The 25053-nt window shown below is 36.9% G+C and overlaps 1 protein-coding gene across 12 annotated transcripts in view; it reads right to left on the reverse strand.

Moving 5' to 3' along the window:
- The window catches only part of Pkn (serine/threonine-protein kinase N), a 278814-nt gene that overhangs the window by 76678 nt on the left and 177083 nt on the right, over positions 1 to 25053 (reverse strand). For all 12 annotated transcript variants that reach the window (XM_067775179.1, XM_067775177.1, XM_067775178.1 and 9 more), the window contains 2 exons: positions 17623 to 17938; positions 8623 to 9170 (listed from right to left, as the gene is read on the reverse strand). In XM_067775179.1, coding sequence (XP_067631280.1) covers positions 8623 to 9170; positions 17623 to 17938 — 864 coding nt within the window. The remainder of the gene's footprint in view (positions 1 to 8622; positions 9171 to 17622; positions 17939 to 25053) is intronic.

The following is a 25053-nucleotide window of genomic DNA, read 5'->3' on the forward strand; positions in this document are numbered from 1 at the left end:
TTATAGTTTTTTTATTTTTTTATAAATTTTTTCATTTCTATTTTAATTTTTTTGACTTTTTTATTTATTTTTTCGTTTTTGCTTGTTTTTTAATTAGTTTCGTATTTTTTTTTTATTTGTTTTTTCTTTATTTTGTCGTTTTTTTGTTTTTGTTTTTCTTTTTATTTATTTATTTTTTTTATTTGTTTATAAATTATCACTAGTCTTATTTATTAACAAACTAACTATTAATTTATTTAACAATAGAAAATTTTATTTCGTGTTTACTTTTTTGCTATGTGATCTTAAAGTCGGACATGGACATGACACCATGACACCAGCTCTTATAAGGTAAACCAATGAAATAAGCCAATGTTGATGTCAAAACTCACACCTAAGTATATAATAATTGATTTCGCCCAAAATTAGACTTCTTCACTTGTTTTTGTTCACATTGAAGCACATTAAGTAGGAGGCTAGATTAAGACATACACAAACAGCAGCATAGATCACAATGGCGTGCGAATTTATTTAATGTTATTCCTTTGCTTCTCATTGTAGTGTAGTGGGAACATTTTCGTGAGCTGAATATTACAGTTTCTCATGATACTGAGACAAACAGAAAAAATGCATTAAAAGCAAATGCACCGTAGACCGCATTTATGAAGAGGCTAATGAAAACAAGACTTGACGGGAAGTATGTTATTGTATTAAATTTTTATGATAATTATAAAGTAGTGACGATAGAAGGTTTAAACAAAAGCAAAATATACATACATTGTTATAAATTTGTACTTAGAACATATAGGTCAGAACTAAAAAGGAACATAAACCGCGCCACCGCGCCACCACAATGCGGTAATCAAAACAAAGTTAAAAGAGAGCAAACCACAAACTAAACGCAGTGGGTCATAATAATAGATGCACTTAGCCAAACATACTATATACTGGATGTGTATACATAAACTACCATGTACAATGTGATGTTATTAGTACACAGCGAAAATGAAAGCGATGCATTATAGAATAACCAAGTGAAAAGCAATCGCAGTATTTTATGTATGAAAACAAAATGTGTTTTACGAATAAACAGAAAGGAACAGTTGCCAGATGCCAATAGCTGCACCATATTTCCATATGAACAGACAAACACATTTGTTAATGCTAATGATTTTGTTTGTACATTAGACCGTTTCAGGGGAAAAATTTTACCGCCAGGCAGACTAAAAAACATGACAAATATGGACTGAGAGAATATGAGCTTGTGGTTGTAAAAAAAACATGTTTATACATATGTGCACCTGCGTTCACTAAAATAGTAGCAACAATTATTTTGTTAGTTATTGGTTTCTTTTATTTAGTTTTAGAAAAAACTTCAATAAATTATACAACGAAAACTATCATATATATTATTTCTAATTGCTGTTTCTATGTACGGATCCCGTTTTCGCTCTTATTTGGAATCCAAATCTATAAATAAAGTTTTCGTTCTAAAGATGGAGATTCGGGCTATTAGCGAGCTTTGGGCAATTTTGGTCGTAGTGCTTTTGTTTAGCTATATTTTATTAAAATATTTTTTTAAAAATAAACACAAAGAAATATATTTTTACTATGGCACTATTGTGAATATTTGCACTGCATTACCGGCAGTTGCTACCATACGCTAGACGGCAGCGCAAGCTGTAAGTTTTAATTGATTGATAGAACAACTGATTTCTGTTGATATTTGATAAGATACTTTTATATTAGTTGCGCAAGATGGGTACGGGTCCGGCTTGTTTAAACAAATTTTAAAACGATTCGATAAAAAAAAATTATGAAGTTCTTGAAAATCACTATAAAAATGTCAACCTTTAAATTTTACTTTTCAGAAAATTGATAAGAATTCACTTTTGACAATGAATTTAAGCAAAGGAAGTACAAGATTGATTTTCGGCAATATATTTCGTGAGGACTAAAATAAGCTGGACAACAAATTACAAGAAAAGGCTGAATGAAAGCTCTCAACAACTTTGAAATTTAATGATTTAAGAATTGAAACAACGTGACATCAGCACTGACTAGTCGACAACTGTTTCTATTATACCTAGTAAATCTCTTCAAAGCCTTTGCTCCCGGGAATGGGATTCGAACTCTCACTCCTGCGATGGTACAAACACATTCAGCCAAAGCCATGCTGTTGTTGTTGTGCATTTTCCACCAGTTGCCTTCGTTTTTTCTTAAGTTGATAAGAGTAAGATAAAATTTTCAGAGTTCTACGCAACATCATTTGAGTAGAATAATACTTGACAAAAAATTTTGATAGTGACTGCTTGCTTTATGCAAAAAACAAAAAAATTCGGTTTGTGTCTGACGATAATTAGCTCTCTTGTGTTTTATAAGACGAAAGTTGAATATTTGTTAAAAAAAAGTCAAAGTCTGAATGTGGTTAATTGTCGTTTGAGGCTACATCATTCATCAAAACAATTTAGCGGCTTTTGCCTTATATCATGCCAATTATTGTGTTTCGCTATAACTGACACTAATTGGTAGCACTAAGATAAATAAAGACTTTCTCCGCCTGCCTCTACCAACTCGTTGGAGGCACCATCCTCTCTTCTGCTGAAAAATTCGGGTGTCTATACGATATAAACGGCGGCCGCTGTGGTGTAGCGGTAGCGTACTCCACCTTCCACACCGACGGTCCTGGTTTCAACAGCAGCAACATGTTACAGCAGCTCTTACTGGCGCTATCGAAAGTTGTTTTGAGGTCAACTTAAAGATGATGCATGACTTTCTTGCCTGAGTCTTCTCCAGAGTTTGGCATAATAAAACCTGGTCGATAGTAGATTCGCCAGATATGAGGTAAGGTCCAATCAGTTTGTCAATCCTAACCTTTAAAAATTTTCATTCTTAATTATCCGTTCCCCTTTCCTAGGGCATATACTTGGATAAAGAGACGTTTGCGCTTGCTTGGAAACAATACATTTTTTTCTCTTAAACAGTCTAATGTAGTACATGTTTTAATTGATCGCAATTGATACTGCTGCAATTGAGACCGGAGGTAAATCTAATGAGCTCAAGGTATAGTGGCACTGACTTGAATATTATCTCGTATCACTGGTTTTGTTTTAACCTTTTAATGTAAATGTCTGTTCAAAAGCATATTTCCATAACGAATTCATATAAATGAACATTTCTAATTTATACATTTTCTGAAAAGCCTCATCCACAGGAAGCCAAACTCCAGAACTAGTGCGATAAGAAAGCATAAGTAGTCGAGGTAGGGCTCTAGCCGAAAAGTATTTCGAAAAGCAGGTTATTTAAAAAATTAGCTGATGAAGTTGTATGGAAACGTTTTTAAAACTGTAAATACCTACTCTCACTTTGGCCTGAAAAGGAATGTTGCTTGGTTTTAATTATAAAATGCACACACAAAAATTTAGTGCACTGTTAACACTTTTCGGAGTACCTAATAGCAAAACAAATTTCACCTGGGTTCAAGTCGCAGCAGAAGCAAGATAAATTTTCGTTTTTTTTTTTAACTCCATTTTTAGAATAGTTTTTCAGCACCTCTTGGTGATGAAATTCACACTATTTTGGTTGTTATATAGAACAACACCACAAAAGTGCAGTTTTCACACGAAAATATTTTTGTGGGTAATGACAATTCAGTAAAAAGATGATTGCTGATGCAGTTTAAAAAATGTTTGTTTATTAATTTCTTTCTTTGACTTATTTTCCAATATATCGTTCATTATCGTTCCAATATACATACATCATTTCTTTCTTGATTATTTTCGTTTTTTATTTTTTATTTATTTTTTTTTTTATTATTTATTTATTTTTTTATTTATTATTTTTATTTATTTTTTTTATTTTTTTTTTTATTTATTAATTTTTTTTATTTATTTATTTTTTATTTATTTATTTATTAATTTTTTTTTTATTATTATTTTTTATTTATTATAATTTTTCTCTATTTTTCTGAACTTTTATACCATTATGCCCCATTCCGTTGGAAGATTCATTATCTATTTTTTATTCCTTTTTCATATTTAAGAAAAAAATCTCAAACTTTTAAAAATATTGTATCTACACATATTGTTTGTGTACAGTTATAGATATGCCGGACACATGTAGGCAGTCTATATGAGTAGCCAATTTTCCGTCACATAATTAGAATGCCAGAAAGATATACTTCTGATGCCAAAAATTGTAGGACATTTTTATGTCGTAAATACAGCTGTGAACGCGACAATAGCATCAAAAATTATTTACAAATTATATCAGTTGATCTACTGCAACGAATCGCACTAGTTCCGAACCAGCGCAGAACTACAGCATTCAGGGACGGTACTAGCTCTAATTCTGTCCCCTCGCAGTGCACACTTTTAACATTGTGATGTCCTACGATATGGCAATTGCCCTCTTGGCAGACTTTTTGAACTCATTTCGGGGGTTGTCATAAAACCTGTAGTTCGAAACTGTGCTTTACGTGATAGTCTGCCAATTTCTCAACAGGGAAAAGTTTCCTTTTTGTTTTCCTGGAGAACTATGTTTGCCACTTACAACGTTTTTCGTGAAAACCCTTTAGTCATTTTTTTGTTTTATTTATTTTTATCAATTTTAGAAAAAGTGGTTATTAAATATTAGCAAATTTCAAAAATATTTTCGAAAATGTTCAAAAATTTAGGAAGTGCAGAAATTTAGATACTTAAACTTGGAATTTTTATAAACTTTTTAAGTTAGCTGTTTTAAAGTCACACAAAATAATAGTTTGAAGTCACTCGTCGTTTGAATTGATTGTGGCTTTTTTAATTTTTTTAATTTTTCAAAAGTATATATAAACTCGAGTTTCGAGAAATTTGAAACTAGAACATGGTTGAAAAAAAAAATTCGAAATTTATATTAAGCCTTTTCAACACTTGTCGAATTTTCAACTTTTTTCGAAATCGCTTTGCATAGTTTTCGTTATACAAGTTAGCTTGAACTGACCGGTTCATGAGGACCTCACATAGACTGAATGAGTCCATGGTGTTACCAGAAGTGTGCTCAACGACCAAACTGAAAACGCCTATCAAAAACCAGGACCTATGTTATGAAATAACTCCGACCTCTTGACAAATACTGTAAGCGTTCTAGGACCTATGCCGCTTGCTGCTTCATTATCTGATAGCTGTGCCACTTCTAATAGCTGAAGTCTAAGCCTGGAGAGTGAACGGCACGAGCAAAAAACGTGCTCAATCAGTTTCTCCGCCAACCAGCACTGCGTACATCTGCTGAGTAGGACTAATTTAATAGCATGTGACGCCAGAGGCAGTGCCCAGGCAGAATAACCATCACGAGCCTGCAGTCTTTCTCTTTTCAATGATAAAGAGTAACCTTGTACATCGAAGGATATAAGACCAGCACATAGTCTTCGAAACTTTGCAGCCCCGTTATTGGCTCCACGACCTTCCTGCTTGGTCGATCATGCTCAACTCTCGCCTTTTAATATCGCCTAATCTGGTTGTAATGTCTACGGTACAAGCTTCGAGAGATGCGCCGTGCTTAGCTAGCTCATCCGCTTTTGCATTTCCTTCTATTATCATATGCTCAGGGACCCATTATAGCTGTATAATCCTACCCACGATTCTTTCCATGAATTACTACCCCTTTAACACACTTTTATACGTTGTGCTTTGAGAAATTGTTGCTCTAATTGTTACCAGGCTGTTAATGTAGAATGTTGACACGGCTGCAGTTTAAGCTATTTTTCTCCACTGTTTCGGAGGTGGCTGCTGAAAATGAGGCCGTTCATCACCTGAGGAATGCTGTTCACGGCTATAATAAAATTTGTATTTACTCTGACAGCCAGGCTGCACTAAAAGCGTTTGGATTGGTCACATGTAAGTCGAGGACAGTAGAGAAGTGCCGCAAATCTCTTAACGAGATAGCTGAGCAAACTTCTCTCAGTCTGGTATGGGTGCCTGGACACTCGGAAATACCGGGCAATGAGATGGCTGACGAACTTGCAAGAGGGGTCACAGCCGCTCGGCTTTCGTCGCCCTGGAAGGGATTGAGCATGCCGCTCGCTACCTGTAAGCTCACTTTGAAAGAAATTTTCCTTAGGGAAGCGGGTTTGAGATGGAACAATCTCGAATCCTGCTACCACACTAAGCTCGTGTAGCCTGAATGGGACGCGAGACGTACAAGAAGTCTCATTCTTCTTGGAAGGGGGGACATATCTCTGGTGGTTGGACTTATAACCGGCCACATAGCAATTGGGAAGCATGCACAACGGCTGGGTGCTCCTTATAATGATTACTGCAGGAGCTGCAAAGACGAAGGAGATAGAAATAGTCAAGCATTTTCTGTGCGACTGTCCTGTGCTTTGGTTAAAGAGGAAGAAATCACTGAGATCTACGTTCTTTGACGATCTTTGTGATCTGGCTAAGTTGGAACCTATGCAATTCCTGACATTTGCTGAATCGACCAGTTCGTTTGAGTAGGGTAGAGATCCACATGGTATCACAATGGAACCTTTTGGGCCTAGGTGCACTGGTGCTCGCACCGGTGGCCATTCTAACCTAACCTAACCTAATCTAGTGCTTTAGTTACGGTTACTACTTCAACCCAAAAAACCACTACAGAATACCGCAGACCCGACTCCTTTCATTGCTTTGGAACCACATGTATCGCTTTGTCTGTTATTTGAGCCCTCTTGCGACAATCTTCCTTCCACCTCTATTATGGCTATATGAGATCCATCGAAGCACAGGCAGGGAACAGGTAGTCTTTTCGCTTGCGTTATACAAAAAAATAGTTTTTTTCTTTTCAAAGCTAATGAAAATAACTAAATGTAGAGAATAACAGATACAATTTTATAATTTTTGCTGCTATTTTTGTGTTCACAACTGTATATACTGAAAGCTAGTATAATTTTATTTTCCTTAAAAATCTTTATGTTTTATTTTACTTTATTTATTTTTTTATAGTTAAAAGCATACACAAAATAAAATAAACATAATAAAAACAACAAACTAAGGCGTATGTAAAATGTATACTTATTTGTCTCCGCTATGCATACGAGTACATTAGGGTGGTGCTTAGAAATTAAATAAACTATTTTTCCCAAACTCACCACTTCAGATGGTAATACCTACGTCAAAAGCCAATCTCAATTGGAAGTGGTAAAGGATGTCACACAATAATCAAGATTTATATGGGGAATTCTTTGTCAAATCAAAATAAACAGATCCTACAGGCTGCCGGATTACTGTAGCGTTTTCCAAGCGGAAATAGCAGCCGTAACCAAAGCAGTATAAACCCTGGAAGAAAATAGCCCAAGCTGCAATCGTGTTAACTTTTATATTGACAGTCAAGCAGCAATTAAGGCAATAATCTCGCATAGCACAGCATCTAAATGCGTGTTAGAGTGTAATCAGTCCCTGGAGAGAATCGGGACAGGGAGAAGCATTGGGTCCCAGGGCATATGGGAATATATGGGAATGAAAAAGCGGATGAACTAGCTAAAAGGGGCGCATCCGTTGCAGCTTGCTGGGCGAAATTAAGCGAAGGCGAGAGGTGCACATGATCGACCAAGCAGGAAAGGCGTGGGTTCAAGCGCGGGGCTGTAAAGTGTCGAAGAGTATGTGCAGGTCTTACAACCTTAGATTAACAAAGTTGCTTCTATCATTAAAAAGAGAGGACTGTAGACTCATGACGGGTATTCTGACTGGACACTGCCTTCTGGCGTCACATGCCTTTAAATTAGGCTTGGTCAGTGATAGCAGATGTAGGAAGTGCGGACTGGAGGAGGAAACGATCGAGCACGTTCTGTGCTCTTGCCCTGCGCTTGCCAGGCTAAGACTCCAGCTATTAGGAGTGATACAGCTGTCAGATCTAGAAGCAGCAAGTGGCTTAAATCCTAGGAAGCTTCTAGTATTTGCCAAGAGGACGGAGTTATTTTATAACATAGGTCCTGGTTTTTGATAGGGCTTTTTCATTTTGGTCGTTAAAACAAACTTCTGGTAACGCTACGGACTTATTCAGTCTATGTGAGGTCCTCATGGACCGGCCAGTTCAACCTAACCTAACCTAACCCGCTGAAGGGGTGAAACTGGTAAAATCGTTTTATTTGATTTATAATGACCACCCTATAGTACAGGTTCAAGCAAAGCCCTTAAAGCCAACGAGCTTAAAAATCACCCAAGGTTCAAGTGCTTTTGGTGGAATGTGCTATTTATTTATGCCTAAATTTTGGACTGTCGGACATTTAAATCAGTGCAAATCCAAAAAGAGCTGAGTTATTAGCCCACTTTCAGTCGCGAGCAGTGAACTATATTTACATATGTACATTATTGCCTAGTTTTCACGCATTAATTTAATTTAACACATTTCTGTTGAATTTAAATGAATCATTTGCTGTATAGCGGAAGTTTGTATGAAAAATTAATAGGCTTTCATGAAATAGACACAATAACGCGAGAGCGATGATGCAAGTTCCTGCATGTCAAAAAGTTTCAACTTTTTCTGAAGTAGCTATAGTATTGGCTTCTACTTAAAATATATGACACATCATACATAATACAAATATAAGGGAATCCAATCCAAAAACGTTTAAAATTTTAAATAGTAAATATGACTAAACAATACAAAAAGGTAACTATCTCAACTCACCTCTTGCAACGCCTTTTTATCGGGCACTTTATTGTTCTGTAGGGTACGTATCACATTTTTTGCTCCATCAACGACAGCTGCTTCTATGCGTAAGCGATGCCGCAATTCTTCTATACGCTCCTCGAGCGTCGTTTCTAGCCTTTGCGGCTGACCACCGCCACCATTTTCGCCACCATCACCGCTAGCCGCAATAGCTGCTTGTGCTGATAATTTATGAGCATGTTCCTTATTTTGTTTCACTTTTAGGATACGTAATCGTAAAAATTCAATTTTCGCCTTCGAATCGGCCAACATTTGCTGCGCTTCAGCCAATAGCTTCTTATCACGTCCATGATGGCCATTGGCCAATGATTGTATCATATTCTCAGCGCCATTTTTTACTTTCATTTCGATATTCAATTGTTTCTCCAATGAGATGAGCATTTTATCATTTGCAGAAAGTTGTTCATGCCCACCGCCAATGAGGCCACCATTACCACCGCCACCCAAGCTGCTAACACTGCCACCAAATGTAGATATGGGTGTTGATAGATTTGATGAATAGCAATCTGAAATAGAGAAAAAATTATAATTTGATATGAAATTGAAATTATTAAATTGGATAAGTTAACGGCTTCTTATCCATTTGTTAACGGTTTGGTATCGGCGAGATATACGAGTCAGTGATTTGTCGTTATCGATGTCTTATTGGTTTATTATAAAAAAACTTCGATTTTTTATCACAAAAGATATCGATTTGTTGTCGAAGATATATTGATTTGTTATAAAAAAAAATTCATCGGTTTTTATCGAAAAACATTGAATTGTTGTCGATATATTATCGTTTTTTATCGAATTGATTTGTTATCGGAAAGTGATCGAAAAAATTTCGATTTTTATCGAAGATCTATCGATACCTGTTTCAAAATAAACTGCTGGGTCGTAGATAGCAAATCGATAACACGTAGATAATAAATAGATAATACTTCGATAACAAACCAATAACTTTTCGATAGCTAATCAGTCTTTTTATACTCAGCTGAGCAGAGCTCACAGAGTATATTGCTTTTGCTCGCATAACGGTACCCCGTAACGGCATAAACTAATCGATATAGATATAGACTTCTATATATCAAAATGATCTGTGAGAAAAAACAAATTCATTTAGCCATGTCCGTCCGTCTGTCCGTAAACACTATAACTTGAGCAAATTTTGAGTTATCTTAATGAAATTTGGTATGTAGGTTACTAAGCACTTATCTCATATCGCTATTTAAAATGAAGGAAATCGGACTATAACCACGCCCACTTTGTCGATATCGAAAATTTCGTAAAACCGAAAAAGAACGATAATTCATTACCAAAGACGGCTAAAGCGACGAAACTTGGTAGGTGGGTTGACCCTGTGATGCAGAATAGAAAATTAGTAAAAAATTTGGACAATGGGCGTGGCACCGCCCACTTTTAAAAGAAGTTATTTAAAAAGTTTTGCAAGCTGTAATTTGGCAGCTGAGTATGTAATGTTCGGTTACACCCGAACTTAGCCTTCCTTACCTGTTTTAATAACAAATCATATGTATTGTTACGAATTTTAGGAATTTTTGATTATTCTGCACCTTCTTTAATCATTCGAATCGCTGAACTGTCGAATAAATAACTCAAATATTCAGTATAGCAAAATGCTCCTTATTTACAACACTACTATGGCAGTGGTACTTCACAATTAAATTACTCGCGTACTTCGCTTACAACGTTACTGTAACATGTCTTTGGAACTCCCTACTGACAAGTGTCCGACTCTTAAGTAATGCTCTACACTTCAAAAAAGAGATAACATCATTTTTAACGACTCTTAAACTGGATCTCAACTTGTTGTTGTTAAAATGTTCATTTCTAACTCCCTTATCCTTTCTCTGTGTCTTCTTTGATTCTTTATTTGTTAAATGCTATCTATCTATAATCAGCCAAAGTTTATCATCACTACTGCTGTCTTTTAATGTTTATTAATTACTTTTCTTTAGTTTTAAGATTTATATCTAAAACTAAATAAATATTTAATAATTATTTGTTATATTTAATTTAATTCATTTAATTTATTATTATTAATGTTCAATTTTTATAGCTCATGCTATTCTTGACTAGCACTGCTAAATAATTTGTCAAAATTGTTGTACAAACACAAATACAACGTTTAAACTCTAACTAATTGACTATTAGTCAGCTTGCGCTGCTTTTATATTCTCAATTTCCGTGTTTACCTATTTCTCTTAGGGTCTAGAATTTTCACGAACAGCCCTCTCGAATAGCTTATATATACATCATTTCTGTATCCATACTAAGTTGGTTATTTAGCTACCTGTATATGCGTAATGTCACCTTCTCTCTTGACATGATGTGTAACTATTTCTCTTTTTTCTTCGCTTCCTTTGATGTTTATATGTATGTGTGACTGCGTGCTTTGCTGTTGTTGTGCATTTGTTAACTAGCAGCATAGTGACGTATCGAAGTGCTAATATTCGCCACAGCATGTATTTGCCTTAATAGATGTATCCTCATCGAGGCGACTTTACCTAACTTCTCTATGAGCAAGGGTGGGCATGAGCTTAGCACCTGCTAAGCGGCCATATACGTATACAACGAGCGAACGAAAAATGACGACTTCGTCAAAATCAACGACCAAACACATTTAGTTTGCTTTCGACGTCCGTACAATAAGGTGTCGCACGCAATATTACCACAGAGAACGGTCGAAAAATACGTACATATGAAATAAAAAATTTTCAATGTTGTCCCCGAAAAAGTGTTTTTAATTGTTTTGCATTTTTCAGAAGTAAAATATGGTAGTTTTAGTATTTTTAAACTGTTTTATTTAGCTTGACTTGACAGGCCGTTGTGAACGAATTTTTTAATTAAAATTTAAGTAACTTTCCGATAAGGTACAAGCTTGAAACTTGAAATATAATATATTTCAAAAAATCGTATTTGTGGTCCGATTAGGCTCATATTTCATATCGCTTCATATAACGATTCCTAAGGAATTTCTTCTGCTTTCTTCACTGCTATAAGTTCCGCCTGAAACACGCTGTAGTAATCAGGCAGCCCGTATGATCTATTTATTTTTGGACCAACTCAGTAAAGAGCAGATCCAATCCCTTCTATTAATTTGGAACCATCCGTATAAACGTGTATAGCACAGGGGTAAGATTATTTACGCTCCTGTGGAGTAAAACGAAATGTCGACTTAAGCTTTGCTTGCAAATGAAGTTTATAATTTTCGCGCAAACTAAGCATTGTGGCTTATTGGCGCTATTTAAAAAAAAAAAAAACTCTACTTCCAATTCAATCTGAAATATTTTGCATTCATAAGTACGTACAATTCTTTCGTATTGTACGACCAAACACTGTACCAAGACTGTGTGTGATACGTGCTTATTGTACAATCGCTGGAATCAAACTAAATAAATATTTGATTTTGCATTCGTGCTAGCCACGCGTTCGTGTATACTAACACATTCTCAATTTGGTAATCGTGTAAATGTAGTGGTGCCCACCTATGTCTATGAGAGTACCCGGTTTGTGTGGCTACCACATGGTTATCTTTTGAGAAAAATCTATGAATAGTGCAACGAACTGGCTGTGTACCAATAGTGATGATTGTTACATGAGTTCAATAAATCCCCTGACTATGTTTAAATATCCTATTCACGGGAGAGACTTCTTTGCCGAATCTACAGTGCGAGTACTTACGAGCGTCAACAGAAGTCATAGTGATACTGCGGTGATTCTTCGACGATGGCGATTACCAACAATGCCCTTCTGGAGTTGCTGTCAGGATGAGAAGGAAAAAGGAATCGATTCATCACTTTCTCTGCCGTCTAGGACTGCCAACATGGGTTTTCAGATTTCTGAGGGCACGGTTTTCGCCAGTCTGTAGGTACTTAAGGTAGTCCATATATCGCTCCTACTTAAGTACATATGGAAAAGCAAGTAGTTCATCGAAAGCTAATTAGGAAGTATGAAGTTGGACGAATATACCCCTATCCGGCAATAACGGGGGTAATCGTAATGGGTAAAATCTCTCCGAGTGGAAGTGTTATTAGAATATTATAAAAAAAATTAATGTCAGAACAGAAATACCTGTACTGATTTTATTTAAGAGGGCTGTTCAAAAATTTTTATATTGAAGTGCAAATCAAAATACATATACAAAATTATATGTACACTGAAACTTTTTTAAATTGAAAAGGAAAAACCTTTTTTAAATGTTCAAAAAAATTTCCCTTAATGAATAAATTTTGAATTAAAATTTTTCTCAATGTTAAGAATTCATGAGCTTAACACCGGCTTATAAAAATTTAATATTCAATTATTATGTTTTTCTAAGAGAAACTGAAAAGAAAGGAAGAAACATTTACTGGCATATTGCGATTGTACCATTTCGAAAATCGCCACAAATTCATCGTCAGGCAATTTCGTAATGTTATCAAAGGTTTCACCGAGATTCGAACCGCGAATCACACGGTGAAACTGCAGTTCCCTTAACCACTAGACAATCCTGCAGTTTCACCGTGTGATTCGCGGTTCGAATCTCGGTGAAACCTTTGATAACATTACGAAATTGCCTGACGATGAATTTGTGGCGATTTTCGAAATGGTACAATCGCAATATGCCAGTAAATGTTTCTTCCTTTCTTTTCAGTTCCCTTAACCACTAGACAATCCTGCAGTTTCACCGTGTGATTCGCGGTTCGAATCTCGGTGAAACCTTTGATAACATTACGAAATTGCCTGAAGATGAATTTGTGGCTATTTTCGAAATGGTGCCATCGCAATATGCCAGTAAATGTTTCTTCCTTTCTTTTCAGTTTCTCTTAGAAAAACATAATACATAATTGAATATTCAATTATTATAAGCCGGTGTTAAGGTCATGAATTCTTCATAATAAGTATAAATTGAACACACCATTACAACAAACAAACATAAATTTTTCTCAATGCTACAATATTTTTGGAACATTTTTTGTTAGTGTAAATTTGAATATCGTACCGAAGTGCATTGGCTTCATATGGAAGTACTTTTTCTTTGCATTTTCATTTGAAATTCAGGCACTTTCATATGAATCGAAGTTATATGGAAGTGCTGATTTTTTTTTTTTTTTTCAAAATGTGAATTTGTACCGTGCCTATTCGTCAGGGCAAACCAAAAACAAAAGTGCTATATATAAGTGCATAGGGGTTGAGCAGCTTTGTTAATGAAAACCAATATTTACTTTGGGATATACAAAGATAATTCCGATCAGAAAAACTGCTCAGGTTGAATCATTCTGAGACAAATTTATTTACTCGCCCTTCAATGGTAGAAAAAAAATCCAATATTAATGCAATTCTATTGTGCTATATATGAGATTGGTGTCCACGCTATGTCAAATAACCTGGAGTATTCATATCCAAGGCCCCTCAGTCCGGCAAAGCACCAACCTAATTTCGACTGCTGACTGAATATCACCCAATCTCAGAATTTGGTTCAGCTAATGTCAAATTGTATTCAATTTGAGCTAAGATTGGGCGTTCTTAAACCGAATTTTGAGACAACACGTTTTTAGACAAGTTCTGGAATAGGGCGCTATTCAAAAGTCTTCTGAGATAGGTCGTTTTCGAAATAACTCCCGAGATAAGCTGATAGTCGAATCAGCAGTCGATTCGTAAGTTCCTTTCTCAAAATGCTCAATATCACATGATGTTGTGAATTTGTGAAGTCCCTTCTCTTGGGAAAGATCTGGTGAAAAATAACTTAGCTTAAAAGAAGATGAAGTGACTGGCGCGCTTTAAAGGACTATAGCTAAAGCGTGGAAATATCTAGGCTATCCTTTATCAATTCGCATATACAAAAGCGTATGTAAATTCTGTTACAATTACAATAAGGGACGTTTAACCATCACCCATACATTAAATGTACATATGTACAAAGAGAAACAGAAAGTAGTGAAGAGGAAATGTGTATTACATAATAATTGAGCTTAGCACAACATACGACGCGAACATATGTGATGTTAAATTATTTATTCAACCATCTGTCCACCCCGTTTGATCAATTATATTTATGAATACAAAAAAAATTATATTTATGAATGGACATTGGTATTGTTGCCTTTTCACATCTAAGGTCATAACAACAATAAACTGTTTTCATCAGCACTGTTTGGCCATTGGCCAAATGTAAGTTGCTCCAATTCACAAAGCTAAAAAAGAAAGAAAATTTAAAATCATACAAAATATTATTTTTTTGTGGTACTAAGCCCATATGTCTCGGAGATAGTTTTAATGAATGAGCACACATCATGCAGCGATGTTGAGGTTGGCGAATTTGAGAAATTACTTAAATTATGATCATTGTTAGGAGAACTGTGAAATTAGTTTTCTATTTATTGTAAGCTGTATTATTCTATGGAATTTTCGCAGGCATATTCAAAGCGTATTTTTTAGAAAGCTTGGACGATTTTTGCAGTTGGTTTAATGTAAATTATGGAAATATTTAGAAGGTTGAATGCCTTGGCGGTGTTTTGGAACAAAAGTTAGGGCTAACACGCGTTATATGATTTTATTTTTTATTTATTTATTTTTTAATTGATATTAGAGAAAAATTGTAAGTTTACAAACGGCGATGGTTACTAGGACATGTTTCTGAATTTCACTTCTTCATCAGCTAGCTTTTCGGGAGCTGAGCGTTGAACTCACAAAAAGGCAACTCTTAGAGACCAATTGTACAGCGAACAACGGGACATTCATATGGCTTAGCAGCTAAAGGCTTGCACTGATATGAATGTTGGAGATTCGAGTTCAACGCTCAGCTCCCGAAAAGCTAGCTGATGAAGAAGTGAAATTCAGAAACATGTCCTAGTAACCATCGCCGTTTGTAAACTTACAATTTTTCTCTAATATCAATTACAAAAACCATTGTATAAAGCAATATGAGCAAAGCTCGCTAATTAAATACATATCATATTTATTTTTTATTATTATTCTTTATTTTCATTTAGCCTTTTTCTTTTATTTAATTTTTTTCTAGTTTTTTATATTTTTTTTTTCTTTTTTTATTTATTTTCATTTAATATATATTTTTTTTACATTATTTCAGTTTTTTTATTTCCTTTTTTAATTCTATACTTTCGCCCCCCCCCCCCTTTCCACTTCCATTTATTTTTGCCTTTTCCCCCTTTTTATTCTTTTTTTTTTTCTTTATGTTCGTTTTCCTGTTAATTTACCCGATTTTTTATTTTTATTCGTATTTAAGTTTATTTTATACTCAAATTTTAATTTTTTAATTTCCTTTGTTTTTTTTTTAATTCTTGTTTTAGTTTCGTACTTTTAGTTTTCTTTAAAATTTTCATTTTTTTATTTATTTATATGTTTTTGGTCTTTTATTTTTTCTTTATTTTTTTATTGATTTTATTATTCCCTTTTTTTACAATTATTTTTTATAGTTTTTCTTTTTCCAAACTTTTTTGTTTTTCTATTTTAATACTTATTTATTTATTTTGTTACTTTAATACTTATTTATTTATTTATTTTGTTAATTTATTCCTTTCTCTTTTTGTAAGTGACTATTCGTCCGGAATTGTTTTCTCATTTGTTTTTTAATTATTCCTAAGAAAAGCAAATCTTCACGAAAAGTATCCATAAAAAAAAAAAAAAACAAATAACATTAAAACAAATATTCCGGACCAACAAGAATAATTATTCGTCTTGATTTTTATACAATAAACATTTTCGGATGAGTAGGTACACTCATAATTATTATATTTTTTGTTTACTTTATTTTTTAATTTTGCTTTTATTTATGTTTTGAATTATTAATTAATATTTTAATTCTTTAATCATGTTAAGGCTGGGTGCGAATTCGCCTTAATTGCTACTTAAATAGAAAAAAAACCTAAATAACTGGAAAATGTCGGTAAAGCAATCAAAAAATTAAAATTTAGATTTTTTTATACTTTTCAACATAAATTCAAACTTCAAATATAAAAAACATAAATATACTATGAATCAATGGGTTTACATCATGGCTATTGAAGTGTCCAGTGTAAGTACTTTGGATTCCGATTGTGTTTCGATTTCTACGGTTCCCTCATCAGTAGTGGTGGCTTCGGAGGAGTAGGTTCCAATCAAAACTAATGTGGGGCACAATACGCTTACAACTGACAAGCCCCAATGGCCCATTCATCACGTGCGCCTTCAGGTGTTGATCGAATTTCAAGTACACCGCATATGAGTTATATTCCGCTGATTACCCGTGGCACCTGCTTTAGTTGAGGTACCTAAAATTTGGCAAACTCGCACCCAGCACAAGCTCCTGTTTTTTTGATAATCTTTTAATCCTGTTAAATTAAGTTTTTTATTTAAAGTGCCTTATCAAATGTTTTTTTTAAATCTTTCTTAATATTTTTTAATTATTTTATTTTCAGTAAGCATTTTTCCAAGGCAAATTCAGTACCAGGTGTTCTCCGAACAGCTGTTTGCTTCTTCTTGATTACTTTCCATACAAAGCCTGGGTACAAAAATATCTCAGTTAATCAAAGTCAATGAAAATTTTCTTTTGACTTGACACTCTTCTACCCGGCGAATCGGTTGAATTCGCTTTGCCATCACCTTGTATAGATTCGCTTTGAATTTTTCGATTCCTTTTATTTTTCATTTATTTGTTTTTTATTCACATTTTGTCCTTGGCTTAAGGCGAATTCGGTACTAGGTTTTTTGTTATCCCAACAGTTGATTGCTTCTTCTCGATTATTTTTCATACAATATGTCAGTTAATAGAGTTCGCTTTGCCATCACCTTATATAGATTCACCTTGCCTTGATTTTAGAAAATTTCTTTGTTTTGAGCACAAAAATCTTATGTCGAAACACCGTTTCCATTTTGGAAAACAGTTTTATTAGTGTACCCAATTTCGAGATCCATAGAAAGAATAATCTTAATCTTATCATAAACCTATTCCAAGATATTTTTAAACTAGTAACATACCTCTTCCATTGCTCACGGTGTTGCCTTGCGTTAATAGAATATGACTTTCTAATTCTTGCAATTCCGATTTCAATTCTGCCAATTTGCTATTACTTTTCTTTACTATTGACGCAACATCGTTAAGAGAGCGTCGATCTCGAGCTACTTCGCGCAATTTTTCAGCTCCTTCTTTAATTTTCAGCTCTTTGCGAATTTCACGCCGTATCGCCTCTTTGATTTCTTCGAGACGATTGGGCAGTGCACTTTCGGGTAAATTATCGGTAAAACCATATTTGTGGCTGAGCTCATAAAGGACGGGGTGTTTAATGTAATCACCCTAAAATTAGAAGACAAAGAAAATATTTTTTATTAATATGAATGCAAAATAATACTAAGGTTTTTTGTATGCGTGTACTACTCATAAACATAGTCGGGCACAGTGTTCTAAATTTTTAGTACACTCAGCATTAACCTGGGTCGATTTGTATGGACGGAAGTTAACCGATATCGCTCAGGAAAAAAAGTTCCACTACGCATACCCAAAAAAATAATTTTTGAGCCTGCAAAAAAAAAATGACGAAAGGGTAAATTTTTCGACCAAAACACTCCCCAAAACCCCAAAATAATTTTTTTTTTCTTCAAAAAGCTGTTGTAAAAACGTTGGCGATAACAGTTTTTTGAAAAAAATATTTTTTGGGTTTCGGGGAGTGTTTTGGTTGAAAAATTTACCCTTTCGTCATTTTTTTTTTTTTGCAGGCTCGAAAATTATTTTTTGGGTATGCGTTTTGGAACTTTTTTTCCTGAGCCCAAATTCTATCGAAAAATCAATGGCGCGATATCGGTTAATAAATCGACCCAGTCTACTAAGCATTCCAATACCACTAAATTTTAGGTGGAAGTGAGCAAATTCCACTGTAACTCAACTATTTACTGGTAGTGGGAAAAACGTTCCTCTACCCTAAAAAAAAGAGTGGTAGTGGGAAATTATATATATATATATATATATTTTTTTTTTTCGAAAAGCTTCGTAGTGAAAACTCATCTGCCTTGCAGATGCTGTTCAGAGTCGGCAAAAAACATGTAGGTTCCTTCCCGCCAATATTATTTTATGTTTTTTAAATTTTTTCTCATTTTTACCTGCTTTACTTTGTTTCATTTTGTTTAATTAATATACATATATATTTTATTTTATCTATTTTTTTTTTAATTATAATCGTTTTACTTTTTTCATTTTAATTTTATTTCTTATTTTACTTATTTTTTCAAGTATATATTTTTTTATATATATATGTACTTCTTTATGAAACACTTTTTATGTATGTTGTTGGATATTTTATTTATGTATATTTTACTCTGTGATTCATTTTTTTGCTAACACTATATTATGTTTACTTTATATTTTGTTTTATTAGTTTTTATTTTATTATTACTTTTTTTTAGTTTTTAATTCCATTTTTTTAATTTTATATTTTTCTAATTTTATATTTTTTCATTTTATATTTTTTATTTTTTTTATTTTTGTATGTATGTATGTATGTATTTATTGACAAGATATTAGTACAATAAGATCTAGGATCTTTTATAGTACAACCAAGATGAATAACTCTTATAATAATAAAAATAATAAAATAAGTCGAACTATGTCAAACTTAATAACAAACTCAAATTTATAAATAAAAAATATAATAGGAAAATTGTATTTAAAACTAGCACCTATAGTTAATATATAAATAAATAAATAAATTATTACACTTTGAGAATAACATAGTGGGAAAGCCCATTCACATTGACTAGTAATTGTAGATAGCGAAAACTCAGATATACATATTTACGTTAACTGAAATAAGTATAAATAATATTTATAAAGTTGCTTTTATTAAGACTACTTCGAATAGGTGCTGGAATAGAGTTCCATGTACGAATAGCATTGACAAAGAATAGCCGGGCCGAAGTTAAATAGTTATAAGTTGGCACTATTAAATCGTTGATTCGGGCAGATCTGGGGAAAACTAACTTATCATATAAGTAGCTTGGCTCTTTACAATTAATAAGTCGATAGAGAAAAATACAGTTTCTGGCTTTCAGGTAATTAGAAATTTCACAGCCCAACAAACGCGATCTCCAACCAGATATGTGGTCAAACTTACTTAATCCGAACACATAACGGGTGACATGGTTGAATGCTACATCAATTTTGTGTGCAGACTGGGAACTTAACTTGCTGTACACTAGCTCAGAGTAACAAATTATCGGCATAATTAATTGTATGGCAAGCTTTCTCCTAATGTTAGCGGGGGTAAAGGTTGCAGACATTCTCAGGTTCCTCAGAACATAATACACCTTACTAACAACAGAGTTCACATGGTCGTTGCAAGTCAAAGTAGTATTGATAATGAAACCAAGATTGGTTACTTTGGGTACTAGTTTTAGGCTTTTGTCGGCAATGTACACAGGTGGTATATTTTGAAAATCTATTCGCTTTTTAGCTATGGGCAGCACATTCGATTTATCACTATTTAGGCATAGTTCATTTTTCGTCGCCCAGTCAGAAATGGATGTTAGGTCCCTATTCAACCTCGAGCATATATCACCTGTGTCCTCGTGATTCCCGGATAGATATAGCTGTATATCGTCAGCATAAGCATGCATGTGTACATGCTGGCATACATAGAAAATATCATTAATAAAAATACTGAATAGTAGCGGCCCCAAAATAGATCCTTGCGGTACCCCAGTGAGTAACGGTTTTAGACTAGACGCTTCGGAGCCCATTTTGACACGCTGGGATCTACCCGTCAGATAGCTCCGCATGAGACGCGTTGCGGAATCCTTAAAACCAAAGTAGTTGTTTAGCTTCATACAAAGCAAGTCATAATTCACCGAGTCAAACGCTTTTGAAAAGTCAAGTAAACATAGTAAAGTCAATTGATTTTTGTCGAAGGATCCCCTAATGTCATCTAAAATTTTTAGTATAGCCGTGGAACAACTGTGCCTAGCTCTGAAGCCTGACTGATATGGGGACAAGAGGGCAAACTTTTTAATATGGTCAAGTATTTGTTCGAACAGCAATATCTCGAAGACCTTTGAAAAAGCAGGCAAGATGCTTATTGGCCGAAAATCACTGGGACAACATGCAGACTTAGTTTTGGCGATGGGTCGAACCGTGGCAACCTTCCACCCATCAGGGAAGCATGAAGTTGTGATACTGTGATTCAGGATATGGGTGAGGGTTGGCAAAATGTAAGGTTCAATCAATTTCACGAACTTAATTGGTATGTTGTCCTCACCAATTGCATTCGATTTTATATTGTAAATGCATCTAGCCACATCATATTCCGACACAGTTTTAAACTCAAAGATTCGACACACAGGCACCGCTTCCCAAGGCAGTCGGCTCTATGTACCGGAGCGACTCGGGATTTTTCCCGACCAAGGACTGTCATTTCAGTGTGACCCCATTTAATTTGTTTCGTCCCTCCCACAAATTGTCATCCTCCCTGCAGCTCCTTGCAGCAGGACTGCTACATATTCTCTTACTCCGGGAAGGTATCGAACCCAATCCGGGTCCGTCTCCTGACCCCGGTCCTGAGAAATGGTTTTGCTGCATTTGCCAGAAAAGAATCTTTTTAGGACGGTCATACTCTGTTCAGTGTGTCTCGTGCAAGGGATGGTTGCATCGGACAGGTTGTTCTAGGCTTGATCCCAAAACCCGACGTCCACGTAACTTTTATAAATCTTTTGTGGCTCCTTGCTGCTCACGCCCAAGGGCGTCCCGTAGTCTACGCCTAAGCGCCCCTCCACTACCTTCCAACAGCCTCGCTGCTCAGCAAGCCACAACAAATACCCGCTGCTGCTCGCGCCCCACGGCGCCAACAACTCAAACAGCTGATACCACTCATAACTACTACCTTCGTAGTAGAGCTGGTAGCAATGCTGAGCATCAGCCCCTGCCCCCGTCTTCTTCTCCCCCCCCCCCCCCCTCTTTTCTGCCAGCAATCGTGCAGGTCAGGGAAACAGACTCTTAGTCCCTACCTCCGTTTGCACCGTCTGCCAGCACAGAATATATAGGTTTGCGACATCCGCTCAATGCAGCTCCTGCCTTGGGTGGTGCCACTTTCCTAGATGTTCTGGTCTCCGCGACGGCAACCCCTCGACGGGTTTCATCGCGCCATGTTGCCAGGTCGCAAACCCAAATCATCCGGGTACCCCAATGCTTGCCCAAGGGCGCCCAGTCCCAAGGCCACAACAGCAATTGCGTCCTGGCCTTCCACAACCTAGGCGTAGTCACCCGTTACTTACCCCTAGAGTGGCGGCGTCACCCCTCATGCACTTCAGAATTCTGCAGTTAAACTGTAATGGACTAACTGGGAAGATTACGGAGATAGTAGATTACATGAAGCGGCACAACATCCGCATTGCTGCGATTCAAGAGACTAAACTCACAGCAAGATCTGCATTGCAGACCTGCTCTGGGTATAATGTCCACAGGAAGGACCGCGAGAGCGGAAATGGAGGCGGCCTCGCGTTTATTATACACCACTCTGTGCAATATCATATATTTGATCCTGGCATCGACCGCAGGGACAATGTCTTAGAACGTCAAGGCCTATCTGTCCGGTCAGGCGATGCAAATCTAGAAATCATCAACATCTACATCCCTCCTGTCACCTGTTGCCCCAGTGGATACCGCCCTAAAATCGAGGCCTTACTCACTGGCAACAATCGCATTATCTTAGGCGATTTAAATGCCCATCACGACCTATAGCATTCAAACTTGCGGGCGGACAGTAGGGGTGAGATGTTGGCGGATCAAATAGAAGAAACGACGTTCTGCACAATAAACGGAGACGCCCCCACACGTATGGTAGGAAGCTGTCATAGCTCGCCAGATATCTCAATCGTGAGCGCAGAACTCGTAAACTGCGTCAACTGGCAGCCGATGGTAACATTGGCATCCGACCACCTGCCCATACTTATTTCGTTCGAGCGTACCGCCGACTTCATCGTCACCGAAAAACGCACTTTCATAAACTTCAAAAAAGGAAAGTGGGAAGAATATAAATCTGCAACAGACAGCAGCTTTGCTGCCCTCCCTATCCCGACTGATGCCCGCCAAGGGGAGCGTGCCTTCCGTAAGGTCATTGAATCCGCCTCGACACATTTCATTCCCGCTGGAAGAATTCCCGAAATCCGGCCCCACTTCCCGGCGGAGGCCGCGAGCTTAGCGAGGGAACGCGACCTTATAAGACAGCTTGATCCAGGCGACCCCCAAATAAGGGATATAAACCAACGCATCAGATTGCTTGTGGACGAACACAAGCGGGCGAAATGGGAAGAGCACCTAAGAGGTTGTACCCTCTCTACCGGTGTAGGTAAACTTTGGTCCACCGTAAAGTCCCTATCGAATCCGACTAAGCACAAAGACAAAGTTTCCATCGCCTTTGGCGATAAGGTGCTGTCGGATGCGGAAAAATGCCCGAGCGCTTCTGCCGACAATATATAATGCATCCTACGGTCGACAAAGATAGACGGAGAGCCAATAGACACGCACATAAACACAAATTCAGCGCGTCACCAATCACCATCACCGCTAGAGAGGTTGAGGACGCCATTGGTCGCGCTAAACCATCCAAAGCAGTGGGCCCAGACGGCATAGCCATGCCGATGCTTAAAAACCTAGGGAAAGAGGGTTTCAAATATTTAGCGCATGTCTTCAACCTGTCTCTCTCCACCTTTGCCATACCCGAGAAATGGAAAATGGCCAAGGTGGTCCCGCTACTAAAGCCTGGGAAACCAGCTTACGTAGGTGAGTCATATCGTCCGATATCTCTCCTATCGCCAGTGGCAAAGACGCTTGAAGCCATTTTGCTCCCTTATTTCCAAGCACATTTGCAGCTAGCCCCTCATCAGCATGGCTTCAGAAAACTCTATAGCACTACCTCCGCGCTAAATGTCATTAGCACCCAGATAAATTGCGGTTTGAATCAATACCCCCACCATAGAACAGTACTCGTAGCGCTAGACCTATCAAAAGCCTTTGATACGGTCAACCATGGCTCATTACTGCAAGACCTGGAAGGGTCTACCCTTCCCCCATGTCTTAAAAGGTGGACCGCAAATTATCTGGGTGGTCGGCAGGCATCGGTGCAATTCAGAAACGAAACATCAAAACCAAGGAGAATTAAACAAGGGGTGCCACAGGGTGGTGTCCTATCCCCACTTTTGTTTAATTTCTACATATCTAAGCTACCTTCACCACCGGAATAAGTCACAATCGTTTCCTACGCCGATGACTGCACAATAATGGCCACAGGCCCAGGCCCAGAGATCGATGAGCTATGCAATAAAATAAACGGCTATCTCCCTGATCTCTCCAGTTTTTTCGCCTCGCGAAACCTGGCATTGTCACCGACTAAATCTTCCGCGACCTTATTTACAACATGGACGCCCCAAATGTCGACCATATTGAACATCCACGTCGATGGCACTACGCTACCGACTGTCCTACACCCCAAAATCTTGGGTGTGACGTTTGATCAGGATCTACATTTTGGTGCGCACGCAACCGCAATTGTTCCGAGAATTCAGAGCCGTAATAAAATCCTCAAATCCCTTGCTGGCAGTACCTGGGGAAAAGATATAGAAACGCTCATGACCACATACAAAGCAATTAGCCAGCCGATTACGTGCTACGCGTCACCCATATGGTCGCCAAGCCTAAAAACTACCCACTGGAAGAAACTACAGGCCTGCCAAAATACTGCTCTCAGAATCGCCACGGGCTGTCTTCTTATGTCCCCAGAACACCATCTGCATAATGAGGCGAGAATACTCCCCATCAGGGAGAGAAATGAGATGCTGACCAAACAGTTTCTGTTGAATACCCAGAAACCTGGGCATCCCAACAGACATCTGATTGACGAACCAGCACCGCCTAGGGGCCTAAGGAGTCATCTCCGTAAGCATTTTGAGGAAATACGGCACCTGAGAACCCAGCCGTATGAAGCGAAAAAACACAAGCAGGTCCTTGTTGAACTCCATAGACAGGCGTCGGACCTTTATGTCGGGAATTGCCCGGTGAATCCAGTACTTGAAGAAAAATATCCAGAACTCGCGGAAGAGGAACGCATACTCCCCAGGGAAACGCGTGTCACTCTTATTCAACTTCGTTCTGGATACTGTAACAGGTTAAACTCTTACCTATCCAGAATCAACCCCGACATACAAAATGCATGCCCCGCTTGCAATGTGTCCCCACATGACACCAACCATCTATTTAATTGTAATGTGGAACCAACGCCCCTAACACCCCTTTCCTTATGGTCCACCCCTGTTGAAACGGCAAGTTTCCTTGGACTCCCGTTAGAGGATATTGATGACAATTTGTGATCGGTCGCTGCTATTAGGTGGGGCGAGCATTGCTACAACAACAACAACAACAACACACAGGCA

The sequence above is a fragment of the Eurosta solidaginis genome, chromosome 3 (assembly GCF_040869045.1).
Source record: "Eurosta solidaginis isolate ZX-2024a chromosome 3, ASM4086904v1, whole genome shotgun sequence".
NCBI classification, from domain to species: domain Eukaryota; kingdom Metazoa; phylum Arthropoda; class Insecta; order Diptera; family Tephritidae; genus Eurosta; species Eurosta solidaginis.